At 36.5% G+C, this 18,884-nt stretch overlaps 1 protein-coding gene across 2 annotated transcripts in view; it reads left to right on the forward strand.

Moving 5' to 3' along the window:
- ACSS3 (acyl-CoA synthetase short chain family member 3) overlaps positions 1 to 18,636 on the forward strand; it is a 160,888-nt gene extending 142,252 nt beyond the window's left edge. For both annotated transcript variants that reach the window (XM_059186442.1, XM_059186443.1), the window contains exons 14-16: positions 15,045 to 15,144; positions 15,234 to 15,409; positions 16,413 to 18,636. In XM_059186442.1, the coding sequence (XP_059042425.1) occupies positions 15,045 to 15,144; positions 15,234 to 15,409; positions 16,413 to 16,481 (345 nt within the window). In that variant the 3' untranslated portion in view covers positions 16,482 to 18,636. The remainder of the gene's footprint in view (positions 1 to 15,044; positions 15,145 to 15,233; positions 15,410 to 16,412) is intronic.
- Positions 18,637 to 18,884: the final 248 nt, after the last annotated feature.

Here is an 18,884-nt window from a genome sequence, read left to right on the forward strand (position 1 = left end):
AGTTTCTGTATCCATTCATTCACTGAAGGATATTTGAATTGTTTCTAGTTTGAAACAATTTTAAATAATATATACATTCATGTATGTGTTTTGGGGCAAGATTAGTTTTTTTTTTTTTTTCCAGGATAAGTACCTATCGTGAGTTGACTTAGTTATGTGGTGAGTGTATGTTTAAGTTTATAAGAAACTGTCAAACTCTTTTCTGAATGGCTACACAATTTTACATTCTCACCAGCAGTGTTTGAGTATTTCTGTTTCTTCCCATCTTCATCTATACTTGGCATTATCATTATTCTTTATTTAAACCATTCTATTAGATGTGTAATGGTATGTCATTACTTTTACTTTTCCATAATGCCTTAATGATGTTGGGCATCTTTTGACATGCTTATTTTTCATCCACATATCTTCTTTGATAAGATACCTGTTGAAATGCAAGGGGCACCTGAGTGGCTCAGGGGGTTAAGTGTCTGCCTCCAGCTCAGGTCATGATCCCTGGGTCCTGGGATTGAGTCCCCCATTGGGGTCCCTGCTCAGTGGGGAACCTGTTTATCCCTCTGCCTGCCACTCCACCCTGCTTGTACACGCTCACTCTCTCTCTCTCTTTCCCTCACAAATAAAGAAAATACTTTAAAAAATGTTCTGCCCATTTTTTAAAATGTAGGTTGTTTTCCTATTGTTCAGTTTTGAGAGTCCTTTATCTAATACATGATTTGCAAATACTGTCTTTCAGTCTGTGGCTAGTCTTTTTGTTCTCTTCAAAGTGTCCTTACAGAGCAGAAGTATTTTTCATATTGATGAGGTCAAATTCACTGATTTTTTTTTCTTTGACAGATCATAATTTTGGCATTATATCTTAGAACTCTTTCCTCACCCAAGATCATAAATATTTCTCCTTTGTTTTGACCTTAGAGTTTTATAGTTTCATGTTTTACATTTGCTTTATTATTTTGTATTTTGTATCAGTTTACATTTACATTTTGAGTTTTTGTGTGTGTGTATGATACAAATGTAGGTTGAGGATTATAATTATTTTTTAATATGGATGTCAATGGTTCCAAGATTCAATTATTGCAAAGACTGCATTTCTCCTTTGAATTGCTTTTGCACCTTTGTCCAATCAGCTGATAGTATTTGAGTGTATTTCCAGAGTATCTCTTCTATTTCATTATTTTATGTGTTTATCTTTTTACCAATACTATTCTATCTTGATACTATAGCTTTGGAATGCCTTAAAGTTGAATAGTATTCACATTTGCTCTTCTTTTTCAAAACTGTTTTGGATGTTCTAATTTCTTTACTTTTCCACATATATTTCAGAATGAACCTTTTGTAGTTACAGCGGATTTTTATTACGACTGTATTAAATCATAGATTCTTTTGGGAAAAACTGATATCTGATCCATATGGAAATTTCTAATCCAAGAATTTTATATGTGCCTCCACTCCTTAAGGTCTTTTTGTAAAATATTTATTTATTTATTTATTTATTTATTTATTTATTTATTTATCTGAGAGAGGAAGAGGGAAAGAGAAAGACCATATGCACAGATGGAAAGGGTGAGGGAGGAGCAGACACCCCACTGAACTGGGAGCCTTATGCGGGGCTTGATCCCAGGACCTTGGGATCATGACCTGAGCTGAAGGGAAATGCTTAACAGACTGAGCCACCCAAGCACCGCTCTTTAGGTCTTTTTGAATATGTTCCATTGACATCTTATACTTTTTAGTATACAGATTTACACCTAAGTATTTAATTTTTAAGCTACTATAAATATAATCTTTTCTGAAGTTTTAGTTTCTAAATTTTCACTGCTAGTGGATAGAAATGCTATTCAATTCCCTGAATTGATCATGCATTTTTTTTGTAGATTTTTGAGAGTTCCTATGTAGAAAATCATGTTGTCTGTGAATAGAGATAGTTTTATTGCTTTCTTTTCAGTCTAAATGCCTTTTATTCCTTTTTCTTGCCTTTTTGGACTGGCTAAAACTTCCAGTGTGACATGGAATAACAGTGGTGAGAGCAGACACCCTTGTCTTCTTTCTGATCTTAGGTTAAAAACATTTAATACCTTACCATTAAGAATGATGTTTCATTCTTAATGAAATGAAGGTATTTCTGTAGATAAACTTTATCAAGTTAAGATTCATTTGTTCCTATTTTGATGAGATTTTTTTAAGAGTCTTGAATGAACACTGGATTTTGCCAAATGCTTTTTCTGCTTTTTTAATACATGAATTGCATTAATTTATTTCCAACTCTTTAGTCTTATGTCACTGGGATAAACCTTACTTGGTTGCAATGTTTTTATGTATTGATTTTTTTTAAACATCTATAGTAACTTTCTTTGTTCTGAAGTTGGTTATGTGTGGTAATCACATAGCCGTTTCATCTTTTTTGAATAGTGTTTGTGTCACTTACCTTTTGCTGCCCTTTCATCTGGATCATTAGGGATCATTATGAATCTGTAGAGATCCACCTCGATCATTATGCTTTCTGTGGACTTACTGTGCATACAGTTGGTTCTTACTTTTATTTTTATCCAGTCTGCAGTCTGTATCTTTTAACTGATGTTTTTAGACCATTTACATTTAAATAAATTATTCATAAATTTATATTTATGCCTATCAGTTTATTAGTTTTCTTTTTTACTTTTTTCACTCCTCTCCTAGACCCCTATCTCCCTTCTTTTAAGTCATTTCATTCTTTTTTGTAGCTTCTGTTTCTTTACTGAAAACTGTGCTCCCTTTCATTCCAAGAATGTTTGCCCATTCTTCTGGCACCATGGCTATTGTTGGGTTTTTAGTATTCATCTTTGTTAACTTTAAAAAAAATTTTTTTTTAAGATTTTATTTATTTATTTGACAGACAGAGATCACAAATAGGCAGATAGGCAGGCAGAGAGAGAGGAAGGGAAGCAGGCTCCCTGCTGAGCAGACATTCCCAGAACCCTGGGATCATGACCCAAGCCAAAGGCAGAGGCTTTAACCCACTGAGCCACCCAGGCGCCCCCATCTTTGTTAATTTTATGCTGAATGTGCAAATGAGGTGTTAGGGTCAAAGACAGATTTCTTGATAATAAGTGTGTCATTGCCGTTTTATGTTCTAGCCTCAGGTACTACAGAAGTGCCAGCCAGACAGTTCCTAGAAGAGAGATGAGGAAGATAATTTTTGTGGGCTTGTAAAGGGCAAGGAGACATTGACCTTCCACCCCCCATTAGAAGGTCTCCTTCCAAATGTAAGGCCTTATTCCAAACTCAACTCTTTGATATGTAAATAAAATCTCCAGGAGCCAAATAGCCCTGTGTGGCTCAACTCTTACAACTTAGAAATGTTTCCAAGTTCTAAGGCTTCATCATTTCTTGACATGTAAATACCTAGGAGGGTACTCAGCCGGTTTCCCCTGCACAGTGTGAGTTTAACCTAGAGATCTAGTCTCCTCCAGACTTTGATAATTTTGCCTTCTCAGGAAAATTAGTAAAGTTTTATTATCCTTTCAGATCAGAGCAATTAACCCGACAAACAGCTATAGATCAGATTCTCATGGTATTTGAAGATTCTCGGGCTAGGGGTTTTTGTAGGAGCAATGAGGAGTCCAGGAAAGTTTTATCCCCTGCCACCATTATAATAGCTGCATTAAAATTTTTGTCTGATCATTCTAATATTTGGGTCATCTTGGCATTGGCATCTCTTGACTCATAGGGAGCATGACCCGATTTTTTTTTTTTTAAGAGAGGTTTAGGTTTTCCTGATTCCTCTTATGTCCTGTAATTTTATATTTTTATCCTAGACATTTTGAATATGGCATTATGAGATTCTGGATCCTGTTGAAATCACGTGGATTTGTGTTATTGTGATGACTTATTTTAGTTAAGAACAGACCACCTGTCCCTGCTCACTTTCTGTGGACTGTGGTTCCAATGTCCATTTGATTTTCACTCTTTGCAGTGCATCTCACTTGTTTCTCTCTCAGAGGCCAATCTGAAACTTGAATTAAGTGTTCAGAATCTACACTGTGCTGAATCTGGTTGGATTCCTGCATGCACCATGTCTGGGGTGCATGGGGTAGGCTCAGGACTTCATACATAGATTTTAAGTATCCCTTTCTCCAACTCCTTCCTTTCCATAACCTACTCATCACTTTCTGATTTCCAAGGTTCCCCATTGCTGCTATTTTGGGTAAAAAGTCAGGGCTGTATTCCCTGTGCTCTTATCAAGGGTCAATACTCCATATTCTACGTTCACAGCATCCCTGGGCAGAGGATGAGACTGTCTCTTGGTAGCACTTGCTTAGTGTAGAGCAGAGCAAGTTACCAGGGATCTCCTCAGGGACTGAATAGCTGCTCTTGGGAGGTAGAGTGGGGGTGAGGGTGTCACAAATGACTCTGAGTCTTTCTAGGCTCCCAGGGTGTGTGCATGTGTTTGGGGCTGGCATCCCTCAAGGGTTCCCTCCCACGGGCTGCACACCAGTAGTGGAGAAGGGGAAGGACCCAGCTCTTTTGCTGGCATTCACTTGGAGTAGGGTACGGAGAGTCAACAAGGTTTCTACAGCTCTATAGGAAGGAAGAAGGGAACTGCTTCTCTGTGGGTGTTCATCTGGAATAGGGAGGTAGATTGAAAAGGATTGTTTCCCAGATCCTCTGCTCCTTTCCCTGGGCTTCAGTAGAGGCAGACATTTCTTTGGGCTTTTCTGTCTGTCCGCACTTATCGGCAGTTCACCTTTTGGGCTGCTCTAGTACCCGGGCCAGAATATATAGGGGGCAAAACAAAGAAACAAACCATAATGATAACAAAACCCTAAACCTCCAAAGAAACAAATCGAAAAAGGAGGTTGTGTCTCAAGTTCTTATAATTTTAATAGAGTCATCTGATCTGTTTTTTTAGCCCAGAGTTTTTCATTGCAATTAGTAAACGTGCTAAGATGGAACCTATTTATTCCATCATTTTCAGAACCAAACCCAGAATAAGTTTAAATGGAGTAGAACAAAGTTTAAATGAAAGACAAATGTTTAAAAATAATTCCATGGGATCAGAGCATGCAGAATCAAAGCTGAGTTCTCCTTCCTATAATCTGAAGATGGTCACCTTCTTTAAAAGTCATTTATTTTCAGCGAAAACAAAATAGTTTAATGCCTCTCGTCACTCGGCTTTGTGTGTGTGACAATGTAATATAAGCTGAGTAAAAGGAAAGATTTTTATGTAATATTTTGGAGTAAGTGGCTTCGTGTGCTATTATAATATTATCTTATTTTTAACCTACTGTGAATTTTGTGATAACCTGAAATTGAAATTCACGCTTCATGTGTTTTGGTGTGTTGGCAAAAGGTGGTTCTGGTTGCATGAACTTTTAATTTCTTGCCTGTAAGAGATTACCTCTAATATTCCACCTGCATTTCTGGCAGAGTCAGCTAATCAAAATATGGAGATTACATATGCAAAGCTTTTATTATCAGTCAAAGTTCTTGGTTCTCTCTTATTTTTAGAACAAAAAAGAGAAGTATCAACCTATTTAAATATATGCTTTAATATGTTTCCACTGACATCCTTCTCATTGTATGTAATCAGAGAATGAGACAGACAGAAGGTAGGCAGTAAAATGACAAAATTGGGGAAAAAAAGAAAAGCATGCTAGAATCAATGGTTTCCAACAGGAATTTTGTCACTGGGTCTTGGAGTACTTATAGCACAGAATCACCCATCAGCCTTCTTGATGTGAACGTCTCCCTTTATATGAATTAAATGATTAAATTAAATGATGAACTCTACTGTAAATGTATGTCTAATAAGGAAGTTAATACCTCAGTTCATATCAAGTTTGTCTTCTTTATGTTGGCATCTATTAGAAAGTTTTGAACTAACATTCTTTACTAGATTTTTCTCACCTCTTAGCAAAATTGCTTAACATTGATTATTAATGTGTATATTTTTACATACATATTTTTATTATTTTTATTGATGACAGAACCAACATTTATTAAAAGTACCCAAACCTTACTTTATTTGTAAATGATCTCCAGGACTCTCCCTAGGATTCTCAATTGTCAATTCTGAATTCCAGATTCCAATTTGGGTTTTTGAAATAGGATTGGAGGGTCTTAATTCGTGGGACTCTCATTTGCAATAATTAAAAATAGACTGAATGTTGCTTTTATATATAGTGAAAATAGTGTCTTTCCAGTTTCTTAAAGTAAAATATGACATGTGCATTACTTTATATAAGACTAAATCAAACAAATTCTATTAAAATTACTACATTAAAAACATTTCAGGAAACTGTACGTTCTTTTCTGTTCGCATCATAAGAAAATAGAGTTCTAGAATAGCTTTTATAAATTTAAGAGGATCTTATCCTTGCAAATCTCAATACATGTAAGGGCCATCTGTAACTATTAAGTAATAATCATATCTATTTGAAAAGTTGATTAATGTTTGAGAGCCTGGCATCTAGATAGACACTTAGGATGCTCCAGTGGAAGTTCAAAATGTCCTTAGGAAAAGTGGGTGTGAAATCTGCTATTTCAGGTCTTAGGAGCCAAAATTACTAGGAGCTAATGTGGTCCTTCTTGCTTGGTTCTCTTTCACTGTTGTGGGCAGGTTTCATGTGGAGACACCTCCAGGGAACAAATTAGGCTCCCTGGTTTCATTCTTTCACTTGTAGCTTAAGTTTCATTTTGTTAAATAATCCTACTAGTATCCTTGGGAACTTGGAAATCTGCTGTTAAATTACTGCACTTAAATCCTAGAGCTGTGTTTATTGCAATTTGCCCTTTGGAAGGTTATTTGAACCAAAGTTTCACTGTTTGTTTTCTAAGTTAGCTATTTTGTTTGCTATTTTTAGGAGTGATTTCTTCAGGATTGAATATATTTCCATAAAGTATGTATTCAGCAAAGATGCCATGTAATTTCAGTTCTACCCAGCATTAAATGACTATTGGCTTTAAATAGTTGTAAGATTGCTGAATATTTTCCCAAGTATAAATATAGATATTGATGATAATGTGGAAACTAACAGTTTCCTAGATGACTCCAATATCAGAGGGAATGAAGAAGTATTATTCTTCCCATTGCAGAGGCAATCTCCTACCAAATACTGGATCCTTGCACCTCTGAAGGTGCTTGATTTAAACTAATACTTCTACAATTAAAAGCATAATTGAAAATCTTTGTAATTTAACTGCTAAAGTCATAGAATCTTTCAAATCCATTAAAATTTACACAAAAATGATAGTACCCCCTTCAAGCTCTATTACAAAACTGTAATCATCAAGACAGTCTGATACTGACACAAAAACAGACACATAGATCAATGGAACAGAATGCAAAACCCAGAAATGGACCCTCAACTCTATGATCAACTGAGTTTTCAACAAAGCAAGAAAGAATTTCTAATGGAAAAAAGGTCTCTTTAACAAATGTGTTGGGACATTGGACAGCCACATGCAGAAGAATGAAACTGGACCATTTCCTTACAGCATACACAAAAATCGACTCAAAATGGATGAACAACCTAAATGTGATACAAGAATCCATCAAAATCCAGGAGGAGAACACAGGCAGCAACTTCTTTGACCTCGGTCACAGCAACTTCTTGCTAGACACGTCTCCAAAGGCAAGGGAAACAAAGACAAAAATGAAAGAATGGACTTCATCAAGATCAAAATCTTTTGCACAGCAAAGGAAACAGTCGACAAAACCAAAAGACAACCAACAGAATGGGAGAAGATATTTGCAAATGACATATCAGATAAAGGGCTAATATCAAAATCTATAAAGAATTTATCAAACTCAACACCCAAAGAATAATAATTAAATCAAGATAAGGACAGAAGACATGAACAGACACTTCTCCAAAGAAGACACCCATATGGCCAACAGACACATGAAAAAATGCTCAACATTACTTGGCATCAGGGAAATACAAATCAAAACCACAGTAAGATACCATCTCACACCAGTTACAGAATAGCTAAAATTAACAAGTCAGGAAATGACAGATGTTGGCGAGGATACAGAGAAAGGGAAACCTTCTTACACTGTTGGTGGGAATGCAAACTGGTAAAGTCACTCTGGAAAACAATATGGAGGTTCCTCAAAAAGTTGAAAATAGGGGCGCCTGGGTGGCTCAGTGGGTTAAAGCCTCTGCCTTCGGCTCAGATCATGATCCCCGGGTCCTGAGATCCAGCCCCGCATCGGGCTCTCTGCTCAGCGGAGAGCCTGCTTCCCTTCCTCCCTCTCTGCCTGCCTCTCTGCCTACTTGTGATCTCTGTCTGTCAAATAAATAAATAAAATATAAAAAAAAAAAAGTTGAAAATAGAGCTACCCTTAGACCCAGAAATTGCACTACTAGGTACCTCCCCAAGGATACAAATGTAGTGATCCGAAGGGGCACCTACAACGCAATGTTTATAGCAGCAATGTCCACAATAGCCAAACTATGGAAAGAACCCAGATGTCCATCAACAGATGAATGGATAAAGAAGACCTGCCTATGTATATATGTACATCTTCTTTATCCATTCATATATATATATGTATATATATATATATACACACACATTTTATTTATCCATAATATATATATGGATATATATACCCATTTTATATATAATATATATTATACATTAAATACATTATAATATATATAAATATATATTATCCATTTTTATATGCACACAATGAAATACTTTTGAGCCATCAAAAAAATGAAATCTTGCCATTTGGTGTAATGTGGATGGAACTAGAGGGTAAGCAAAATAAGTCAGAGAAAGACAATTATATGATGTCTTTCAAATGTGGAGTTTAAGAAACAAAAACGTAGAATCATAGGGGAAGAGGGAAAAATAAAAAAGATGAAATCAGAGAGGGAGATGAACCACAAGAGACTCTTAATCATAGGAAACAAACTAAGGAGTGGAGGGGGCTTGGGGGATAGGGTGACTGGGTGATGGACATTAAGGAGGGCTTGTGAGGTAATGAGCAGTAGGTATTATATAAAACTGAAGAAACACTGAACCCTACCTCTGAAATTAATAATATACTATATGTTAATTAACTGAATTTAAATTAAAAATTTTAAAAGACAGTAGAAAATGCTATCAAATTTGAGTGGGAAATGATTTTAAATAATAATTATATAGTTAATCTATCAATCAAATTTAACAAAATAAATTTTAAAGATATAAGGACAAGGAAGGTTTACAAATCAGCGCTACCCACTATGAAAAAATGATGCTTGGAATATTATATATTAAGCACAAAATGTGAGAGATATAATACCGTAAGACAAGAAGGCATCAGCCTGAGGATGAACTATGAGGATGGACCTCAACCTTGCATAAACATTAGAATCACATCTGGATCTCTTACAAGTGCAACTGTCCAAATGAGAAGATCATCTGGGATGCTGGTAATACTCAATTTCTTGGATTAAATACACAGATGTGTTCATTTTGCAATGTTTAATCACAAAAAAATACATATGCTTAATTTCCACCCAACACTTAATCCAGAATATCAAGGGATTGAGTCCAAGTGTAGGCATTTTTTAAAAGCTCTTTTGGTTATTATAATTTGCATCCAAATGGGACCACTGCCCCTAAAATAAGCTAAAATGCAAATAAATTAATATTTTGTGAACCCATGATAGAGAAGATTGTTAATTATGCTCCTTAATATATAGTATATTAAAAAAAACACCCTCTTGTTTTTTCATTTTTTAATTGATCCATTCCTTTATTGTTACCTCTTACTCTTATTCTTCATTCTTCCCCAACCATTCTATTGTGTTTAGTGTATATACTTTTGTTTATATGTTTTTCATCAAATATAAATTGTCATATGTGCTTGCAATTTTAACTGATTTAAAAGGTATTTTATTGATATCTTATTCTGTTACTTGAGACACCTACTGTCCAATATGATAAACGAAGAACTAGAATGGCAGTTTAAAATCTATTAATATAATGTTTAATACTAAAATGAACTACAAATCAAAAACTATTTTAAAATATTTAATTTTAGAGAAAAAAAACGATCTAGGAAATAGAGGTTTTTCATTCTATGATTAATTTTCAATATGACTTGTTTCTCAGAAAGATCAAATTATTTTTCTTTGTGGGGCACATGGTACTATTGTGGCACATGCATTTAATACATGTTTAGTTTTTAGCCCACTTGTAAAGTTTTAATTTGAGTATTATAAAAGTTTTGGTTTAAAAAAAAATGACAGTATCTCAGAAACAACAAATGACAGGCATTTCCCAGGCCTATTACCCTGTAATCTGTATTCCCCTCTTATCTATATTTATACAGATATTCCTCCACTTGAGAAAGAGGTTAAACCTATCTAAAATGAAAATACCATAAATTAAAAATGCATTTAATACACTTAACCTGGCAAAAGTCATAACTTAGCTTAAGCTACCTTAAATATGCTCAGAACACCTACATTAGCCTACAGCTGAGTGAATTCATCTAACACAAAGCAGACTTTATAATTAAGTGTTGAGTACCTCGTGTAATTTATTGACTATGGTACTGAAAAGGAAAACAGAATGGTTGTACGGGTACCCAGTGGTTCTAAGTGTATCCGTTGTTTACTGGGTAATCGCTGATGGGGAGCAGAGGCTTCTCGCCGCTGCCAGGGATCACAAGAAAGGGGTGTCTGTTGCATACCACTAGTCTGGGAAAAGACCGAAATTCAAGATTTGACATACAGTTTCTCCTGAACACGTGTCGCTTTCACACCAACCTATAGACAAAAAGTCGTAAATTGGAACCATTGCACACTTTTGGTGAGTCAGTTACCTCCCAAGTTGTATCATTTTTTCAGTTCTTAACTGCCAGCGAGTCACGGATGCTCTGTGGATTGTACGTGGAGGAAACATATGAAAGTGGCTTTTGATATTTTTTACCCACATAGGACATTTGTTTGGCCTCTGTCCCTTCAATGTTGCCAAGACATACTTTGATGCCTTCCTTTTTAATGATTCAGTTGTTGAAATCACAATTTGGCATGTAAATATTATTTATAGAGCCAACATAGAAAGCTGTCTCCCTCCCTTTATGGCATCTGTTTAACATTGATAGATTAATACAGTATTTTATCCACTCTAGTAAATGAACCTCATTTACAGATGACATAAATTTCCAGTAAATGATTATGTAGGTCACAGATTTTCGAGTTTGTCCACAAACTAGGCAAAAATGTGAAACTTTGATACTGTGGAAAACTGTGTTATATATTACTTCTGATGTTAAAATACTCTGCCCATATGGAAAAGCTGTCAGCATTTTCCCATCCACTTCTAAACATACTAACACTGAGGATGGAAACATGGCGAAATTAAAGCAACAAGGTGGAAGAAGGGCAAACTGGAGGATTTTGGTGTTTGATTTAGTTAAAATTATAGTTATACTGGTTAGGTGACAAAATACCTGGATGGGACATTTTTTTAAACAGTAATTTGAGGGACGCCTGGGTGGCTCAGTGGGTTAAGCCGCTGCCTTCGGCTCAGGTCATGATCTCAGGGTCCTGGGATCGAGCCCCGCATCGGGCTCTCTGCTCAGCAGGGAGCCTGCTTCCTCCTCTCTCTCTGCCTGCCTCTCTGCCTGCTTGTGATCTCTCTCTGTCAAATGAATAAATAAAATCTTTAAAAAAAAAAAAAAAAAAAAAAAAAAAAAAAAAAAAAAAAAAATAAACAGTAATTTGAAAAGATACCCTGGCATTTTAAAAACTAAAGTAGAGAGGCTTATGGCACCAGTGAAAACTTTAATATATAAATGTAAATATATATATTTAATATATACATTAATATATAATATATAAATATATATAATGTATAAATAAATACACACACATATATGTATATAATTTTTTTTTTTTAAACAAACCCTGGCTAGGCTACTCATTCAAGGAATCCTAAATTGGAATGATAGCATTTGGCTTACCAAGTCTGTATCTTATCTGCTATAGACAAAATATTCTCTTCCAAGGACTGTGACTGACTATACTACCTACCAGTACAAATCTTTGGCAATAAAATTTGTCTCTAAGCATATGGACCTAAACCATAAGTAAAATCTTAACAGATCAGGAAGCTGTTGAAAGTACTTAGTTCAGATTGAAGCACCAGGAGAAGATGGTGTCGTATGGTCTGTACAGTCGGTGTTTTGCAGAAGCTTTTTCATGAAGCCCAACTAATGGAAGATGAGGTGCACGTCTCTGTCTCAGCAATGAAGTTAATAAAATGTATAGCACAAAAATAATTCATTGAACACATACTATCCTCAGCAGTATCAGAGTCAAAAGCTATGTGGATGGCAACTCCTACAACTGGGTCCTTCAGCGTGGTTGGTAACAAGAGGATGTAGGAGATGCTGATTTCTTCGTTGCATTAGGGGCTGTGTGAGGTAGTGCACTGAGTTTGTACCGAACAGGCTAGGAGTTCACGGAGTCTTCCAGGAGCTCAGAGATGAGACAGCTCATTTTCAACTTGGCATAAATGAAAGAAGAATTCATGGAAACTTGGGAACTTGAAAGGGGCATGTCCTAGATTCTGCTCGTTTTTCTCCTCTCTGGCTGTGCCTTTTTAGTCTAGTTTGGCAGCTGGTCCTTTTTCTTGTAGCCATTAGATGTTGGCGTTCCTAATAGCTTACATTCTTCTCACTGCTTTCTCCCTAACTAATCTAATCTACGTCTACAGCTTTTATTACCATCTGTGCATTTAATGACATTCAAATGTGCATCTCCAGACTAAGACTCCCATCAGACTCAACCGCCTCGACTCGTGTATCTCAAAGGTGCTTCCGTGGAACATCTCCAAGACTTAATACATGATCATTCCTTCCAAGCCCCAACCTTCACTAGTATTTCCTGGCTTAGAAAATGGCACCCGTATCATCCAGTCAGCTGTTCAAGCCAAAAACCACAGAACCATCTCTCCCTTCTTCTTCGCACCATATCCAATTTGTCATAAAATTGTGTTCATTTTACCTCTAAAGAAACTCTAGAATCTTCATACCCCCTGTCATAGGCTTGGTCTACTAGTGTAGCCTCATGGGCGATTTCAACAAACTGTAATACTAACCCTTAACAGTCCTCTATTCTCCACAATAAACGCAAAGTAAGTTTGTTTTTCAGAATACACTCTGAAGTAAAAAGCCGAACAGAAAAGACTACGTACTATAGATGATTCCAGCATTCTGAAAAAGGACTTTTTCAGAAAAAGGACTGATCTGAGAAGATCAGTGTTTGCCAAAGGCTAGCAGAGACTAAGAGCAAGTAAGCAGAGCACAAGAGATTTTTTTAGGCGAGCGAATCTCTTCTGTAAAATGGTGGACACACGTCATAAAGCCCATAGAATGTGTAACACCGAGTGTGGACTCTAATGTGAACTCTAGATTAAGATGAGAATGACGTGTTGATGTTGGTTCATCGTTTCTAACAGCTATATTACTCTGGTGAGGGATTTTGAGAGCAGGGGAGGCTGTGCATATATGGGAGCAGGACATACACGACAAATCTCTGGGCTTTCCACTTTGTTTCACTGTGAATCTAGAACTACTCTGAAAAAAAAAGTCTGTTCAAACAAACAAACAAACCAAAAGCCTGTATCTCCTCCTCAACTCCAGAAAGTGCTTTATTGCCTTTCCAATGTTACTAAAATTGGAAGTCCTTAGCCCAGCCCCTTTCTACCTCTGTACCTTCATCTCCTCTTGCTCCTTTCTCAGTCCTGCTTTCTGCTTTCCTTCCACATTCATCTCTTTCAGGTTGGAATGGTTTGTGCCGAGTCCTTCCTCAGGGCTTGGCCCCGCCTCTCCGCCCTGCCTCCTCAGCGTCTACCCCTCCTGCAGACCTGAGCTCATTCTCATTTCCTGAAGGCTTCGCGGAGACCCGTGTTTATCCTCCCGCTTTTGCCATATATTTCCCAAGGTTTTTTGGCTGCTTTTGCTAGGGCTTTCATATAAAAACCAGGCTAGTTCTCCGGAGACTCTATCACTTCTATATTTAGACATTCCTAATAATGAGTACTCGTGCTTGCTTTTTAACATCTTCCTCCTTCATTAGACTGTAAGCGTCCTGAGACCGTGCTCCACCTGTTTTTGCTCACCGCTGAGCCTGGTGCAGCGGTTGGAACAGAAAAGGATTTAGAAGCTATTTGCTGAAAGATCAAGAAGTGCCAAAGGAGCTGTGGGTATATCACCCACTGTTTTCTCTAACCGTTACGGATTTGCAGTCACTAAAGACCTATCACTCTTTGGGAAGAAGACATTTTGAACAATCCTTTTTAGGAGCACCCTCACGGCAGAAACGTGTTTGTAGCCCTAAGCTTGTGTGTCTCATGTGGTCGCACTGTGGGTTCTTATGATTCCAGAGGGAGAGCCGCTTTGTTCCTTAGGATATTTAGAGCTCGGGGTAAGCGGTTTGAAAGTGATCGGTGTGATCGATTGGCGTGATCATCTGAGGTCAGGGCTTCGAAGCCATGCCCAGCCTTTTCTTTCAAGTCGGGAAATCCTCTCTTGGGGATGGTCCCTCAACAAAAGAAATGCTCTGTTCATTGCTCAGTACCAGATATAAATAAAATCACTGCTTAATCATGGGGCTGCCTTGGATTTCCCTGGGGAGTGCTCTTATGGTAGCCAGCACCAAAGCCACATCACCGTGAGGTCACCTGTTTCTGGGTGCCCATTGTAATTTGTCCCCATGTGGCATCTGCTGCTTATTTGCCCCAACTTCATTAATGAGCAGGTGAGATGAAGAAACAAGTCCTCACTTTCCAGGTAAACAAAGTAATTTGTCTTAATTATGGTTATCCTTTATAAGTGACTACCACAGGGGTCCTAACAATTCAGTCTCCCCAGTTATAATGATAGGAATCGTGAATCAGGAGTAATTTCCACACGGGCAGCTACACGTTTTGTGTTCTCGGACATGTACTTTTTTTCCCAGCTGAAATACATACATACATACGTGTGTGTGTGTATTTGTATTCTTATATACGTGCACCTATATTTTCTAAACGCATGCTTTTCCCTCTCACAGTCGGTCCTTTCCCATGGCACCGTGGCCGACTGCGCTGTTGTTGGCAAGGAAGATCCTTTGAAAGGCCACGTCCCCTTAGCACTCTGCGTGTTGAGAAAAGGTGAGAAATCTTTGTCTTCCCTGAGTGTCTGGACCCTGAATGATGAGCGAAGGTTAACTCAGTGCTTATCATCTGAACTTTTTCCCTAGACATAAATACAACAGAGGAACAAGTTTTGGAAGAAATTATAAACCATGTTCGACAGAGCATTGGCCCTGTGGCTGCTTTTCGAAATGCAGTGTTTGTCAAACAGTTACCCAAAACGAGGTCTGGCAAAATTCCCCGGTCAGCTCTGTCTGCCCTTGTCAATGGCAAGCCATATAAGGTAAATTATCAAAAATATTTAATGTCAGGTTCTGAAATGTTTCTCCCCACTTCTTTGGCATTAGCATTTTTTTTTTAAATTTTATTTATTGGTTTGACAGATAGATTACAAGTAGGCACAGAGGCAGGCAGAGAGAGAGAGGAGGAAGCAGGCTCTCTGCTGAGCAGGGAGCCCGATGCGGGGCTCGATCCCAGGACCCTGGGACCATGACCTGAGCTGAAGTTAGAGGCTTTAACCCACTGAGCCACCCAGGTGCCCTGGCATTAGCATTTTTTTAATGTAAAGGGGGAAACCGCATAGCCACTCTCTGGGAATGAGGGATGTGGAAACACAGATTAATTAATAGCATATGCTTTGAGATTATAGGTACCTGTGTGTGGAAATATTTTTACTATTATTAGTAAATATGTTAAATTCAAACAATTGTGGGAATGCAGTCTTACTGAATTAAAGACACAACGTCCTTTATTGTAGTCATTAATGTCTATTACTAAATGAGAAAGCAAGTAATTGAGGCTGGTTATGTATGCTTCAACAGTTCTAATTGATGCATATGCTAATTATTTCTCCTGTTGTGAGTGAAAATTGTTTTGGCAAACATTTGGCTAATTCAAGAATATATATACTTTTTAAGTTTTGTGCACTTTATATGTGCATAGATATACATGTCTTTAATCCTCAAGATCTAACAGAAGGTGATGCAGCAGTAAATAGTAGTTGTAAATAAAAAAAAAAAAATTCTAGGGAGGCACATAGAAAGGCTCATTAGAGGACTAGAGAAATTACCACATAGGACCTCTGGTTTTGTTAACTGAACAGTTTATTACTCTGGAAGACTATACATACATTTTAAAATATTAAATTTGGAGTCCACTTTTTTGAACATTTCTATATGCCTTTGTAAGAAAATGGAGAGTGCAGTATTGCAGGTAATTGTTTAATTACAGGGAGAGGGAAAGGAGTTCAAGGAAGAACATTCATCTGACTCGTATTTTCTTTCCAGATAACACCTACAATTGAAGACCCCAGCATTTTTGGGCACATAGAAGAAGTGCTGAAGCAGTCATCATGACGTTGTTTCCTATTTTGAGTCAATTTGAATCAATTTTCTAATTGGAGTCAAATTTTTGGAATTATTTCCCATAAATTATTTAAATAGAAATTACTTGCAAACTGAAATATGAATTGTGAAGCTTGGTCCAAAAAAACAGTGCTTGAAGCCTAGTGAAAGACCTGTGCCTTCTATTTCATTAGACCCAAAGAGCATCATTTTCAGTTGTCTGTAACATGGCTCCTTAGAGGTTGTCTAGCACTTTAAGAAAAATCTATCTAATGATTGATTTTTTAAAACTGAACCCTCCCAAATATTTTAGTTGAAAGAGACACATTAATATAGAGTTACTTCCTGAAATGAGGACTCTGTAGCTTTGACCTAAAACCTAAAAGTCAAGTTGAAGTCAGAAAATTATAATTTTTCTTGTAGCAATTTTGAATATTTTCTAATATTCTTGAGATGTCCTCATGCATGGTTATTTTAAATGAAATCAATAGATAACACGGAAAGTCTTAATCATCAAGACAGATGAACTTCTAGATAGGAGGCTTGTCCTACATATCCTAAGGGAAGGTTGGCTACCTGAGCACGGCTCTGCCTTCTGGTCATTTTTACTTAGTCAAGGGAAATCATGTGCCTGGTGGAACCAAGAGGTCATTTTATCCAATCTCTTTGTCATGGAGATGGGAGCTGTTTGGAGATCCTCCTCCTGTCTCAGGCTCTTAGTTGACTGTACACTTAAGGATTCCAACTTCCTATAAAAACAAGCAAATGACACAGAAATGGGGTATACTGACTAAGGAAAGTTCTTAAGGAAGAAAGATAAAAGTTTTTACATTATGCTAAAGACCAGGAGTTTTTAAGAAACCGCAAATCCAGATTTTTATGTGAAATCTCTAATTTTTAAATAACTCACTGAGAAATATATTGTGACATCCAAACACATTTTTTGATTTAAACTTAAGTTTGAAAATGAGTCTTTGTTACTAAGCTTATGGTAATGTGCCAGTTAGCCAGAGTAGCTTGACATAGCTAGTTAAATGTGTGATTTACTTAGGATTACTTAGGATTCTACATGGTATTGGTTATCAAAGGTACATTTAAAATAAAAAAATATACCATGCCCACTGAGTCTTTGATGGTGCTCAAAGTATTTCCCAATCTTGCAGTCCGTCAGGAACATTATTTTTAAGAACAGCTGTCCTAACGTAATGGTTTGGGCACATGAAACATATGTGAGAGATAACATGTAAGAGCTTATTTACTTGTTTGTTTCATAAAAATTACTTATAACCAGTATAAGACATTCTGAAAAATAGCTTTTTTAGGACCATAGGCTGTATAAATAAATGGCTTCTCAAAGGAAATGTCCTATTTACTTAAATCGGCTACTTGATTGTTAAACCTGAAAAAATATAGTCAGCTCATTGTTCTCCTGAGTTACACTAACTAGACAGACATTCAACTCATAATTTGAAGCTGTCGGGTTTCTTAAAGTGTCTCTTCTATTGGGTACATTTAACTCATAATCGCAACTTAATCTTGATGAATAATACATTTTTAATGTTTAAAACATATTACCTTATTTTTTTTATATAAGATTCAGTTAATTTGAAATGGCAAACTCTTTAGCTGAATGCATATCGTCGTTCATTTGCAAGGCATGTGCGAAGGGTACATCTGTCTTACAATCAGTTCTGAAGGGACATGTTAGCAATCAGGCTTGAGTTATTTTCCAGTTGAGTGGGACTGGAAAACAGTGCATGAGCCTGGAGAGAAAGTACTGTTGCTTTCACATGACCAAAGTGATACCCTTGCTCATGTGACCAAGAAAGATACACTTGAGTTGTGGATTGCCTAAAATTTGGAAGGAAAAAAAAAAAGGAATTTTCTATTTAATACTTACCATAAAGCACTTTCACTAGATTGTACCTAAAATATTTTGGATTAAATGTATCTTCAAAAAACACAATATAATGTTACCAAAAATACAGTCATATTTAAATGTGCTGAAATAAAGTCTGTGTGGCCTTCCTTTGATATCTTCATGGAAGTTTTTACTTTAAGACATTGGAAAGATTTAAAGTTGTTCTTTTAAAATCTATGGAAAAGTTTTTCCGATTGAGTTATTTTGTTCAAGAAAATACATTAAATATATAAAAATTAGACCTGCTTTACATTTCAGGAGCACTTTTATTTATATAAAATTGTATTTGGGAAGGCTCTCATCGTTACAAATGTGAAAATTCATAAAGTTGATAGATGGTCAGAAGGAAAAATACTGAGATTCTGAGCTTAATCCATAAATGGAGTTTAGAATCTGGAAGAAATTATATTCTATGTTGAAGAGTATTTTATACCTTTTTTGAGGGAATAGGTAGATCTTTTTCTTTCTCTACATTAGAGTCTATTATAAACAAT

The sequence above is a fragment of the Mustela lutreola genome, chromosome 8 (genome assembly GCF_030435805.1).
Source record: "Mustela lutreola isolate mMusLut2 chromosome 8, mMusLut2.pri, whole genome shotgun sequence".
Lineage (NCBI taxonomy): Eukaryota > Metazoa > Chordata > Mammalia > Carnivora > Mustelidae > Mustela > Mustela lutreola.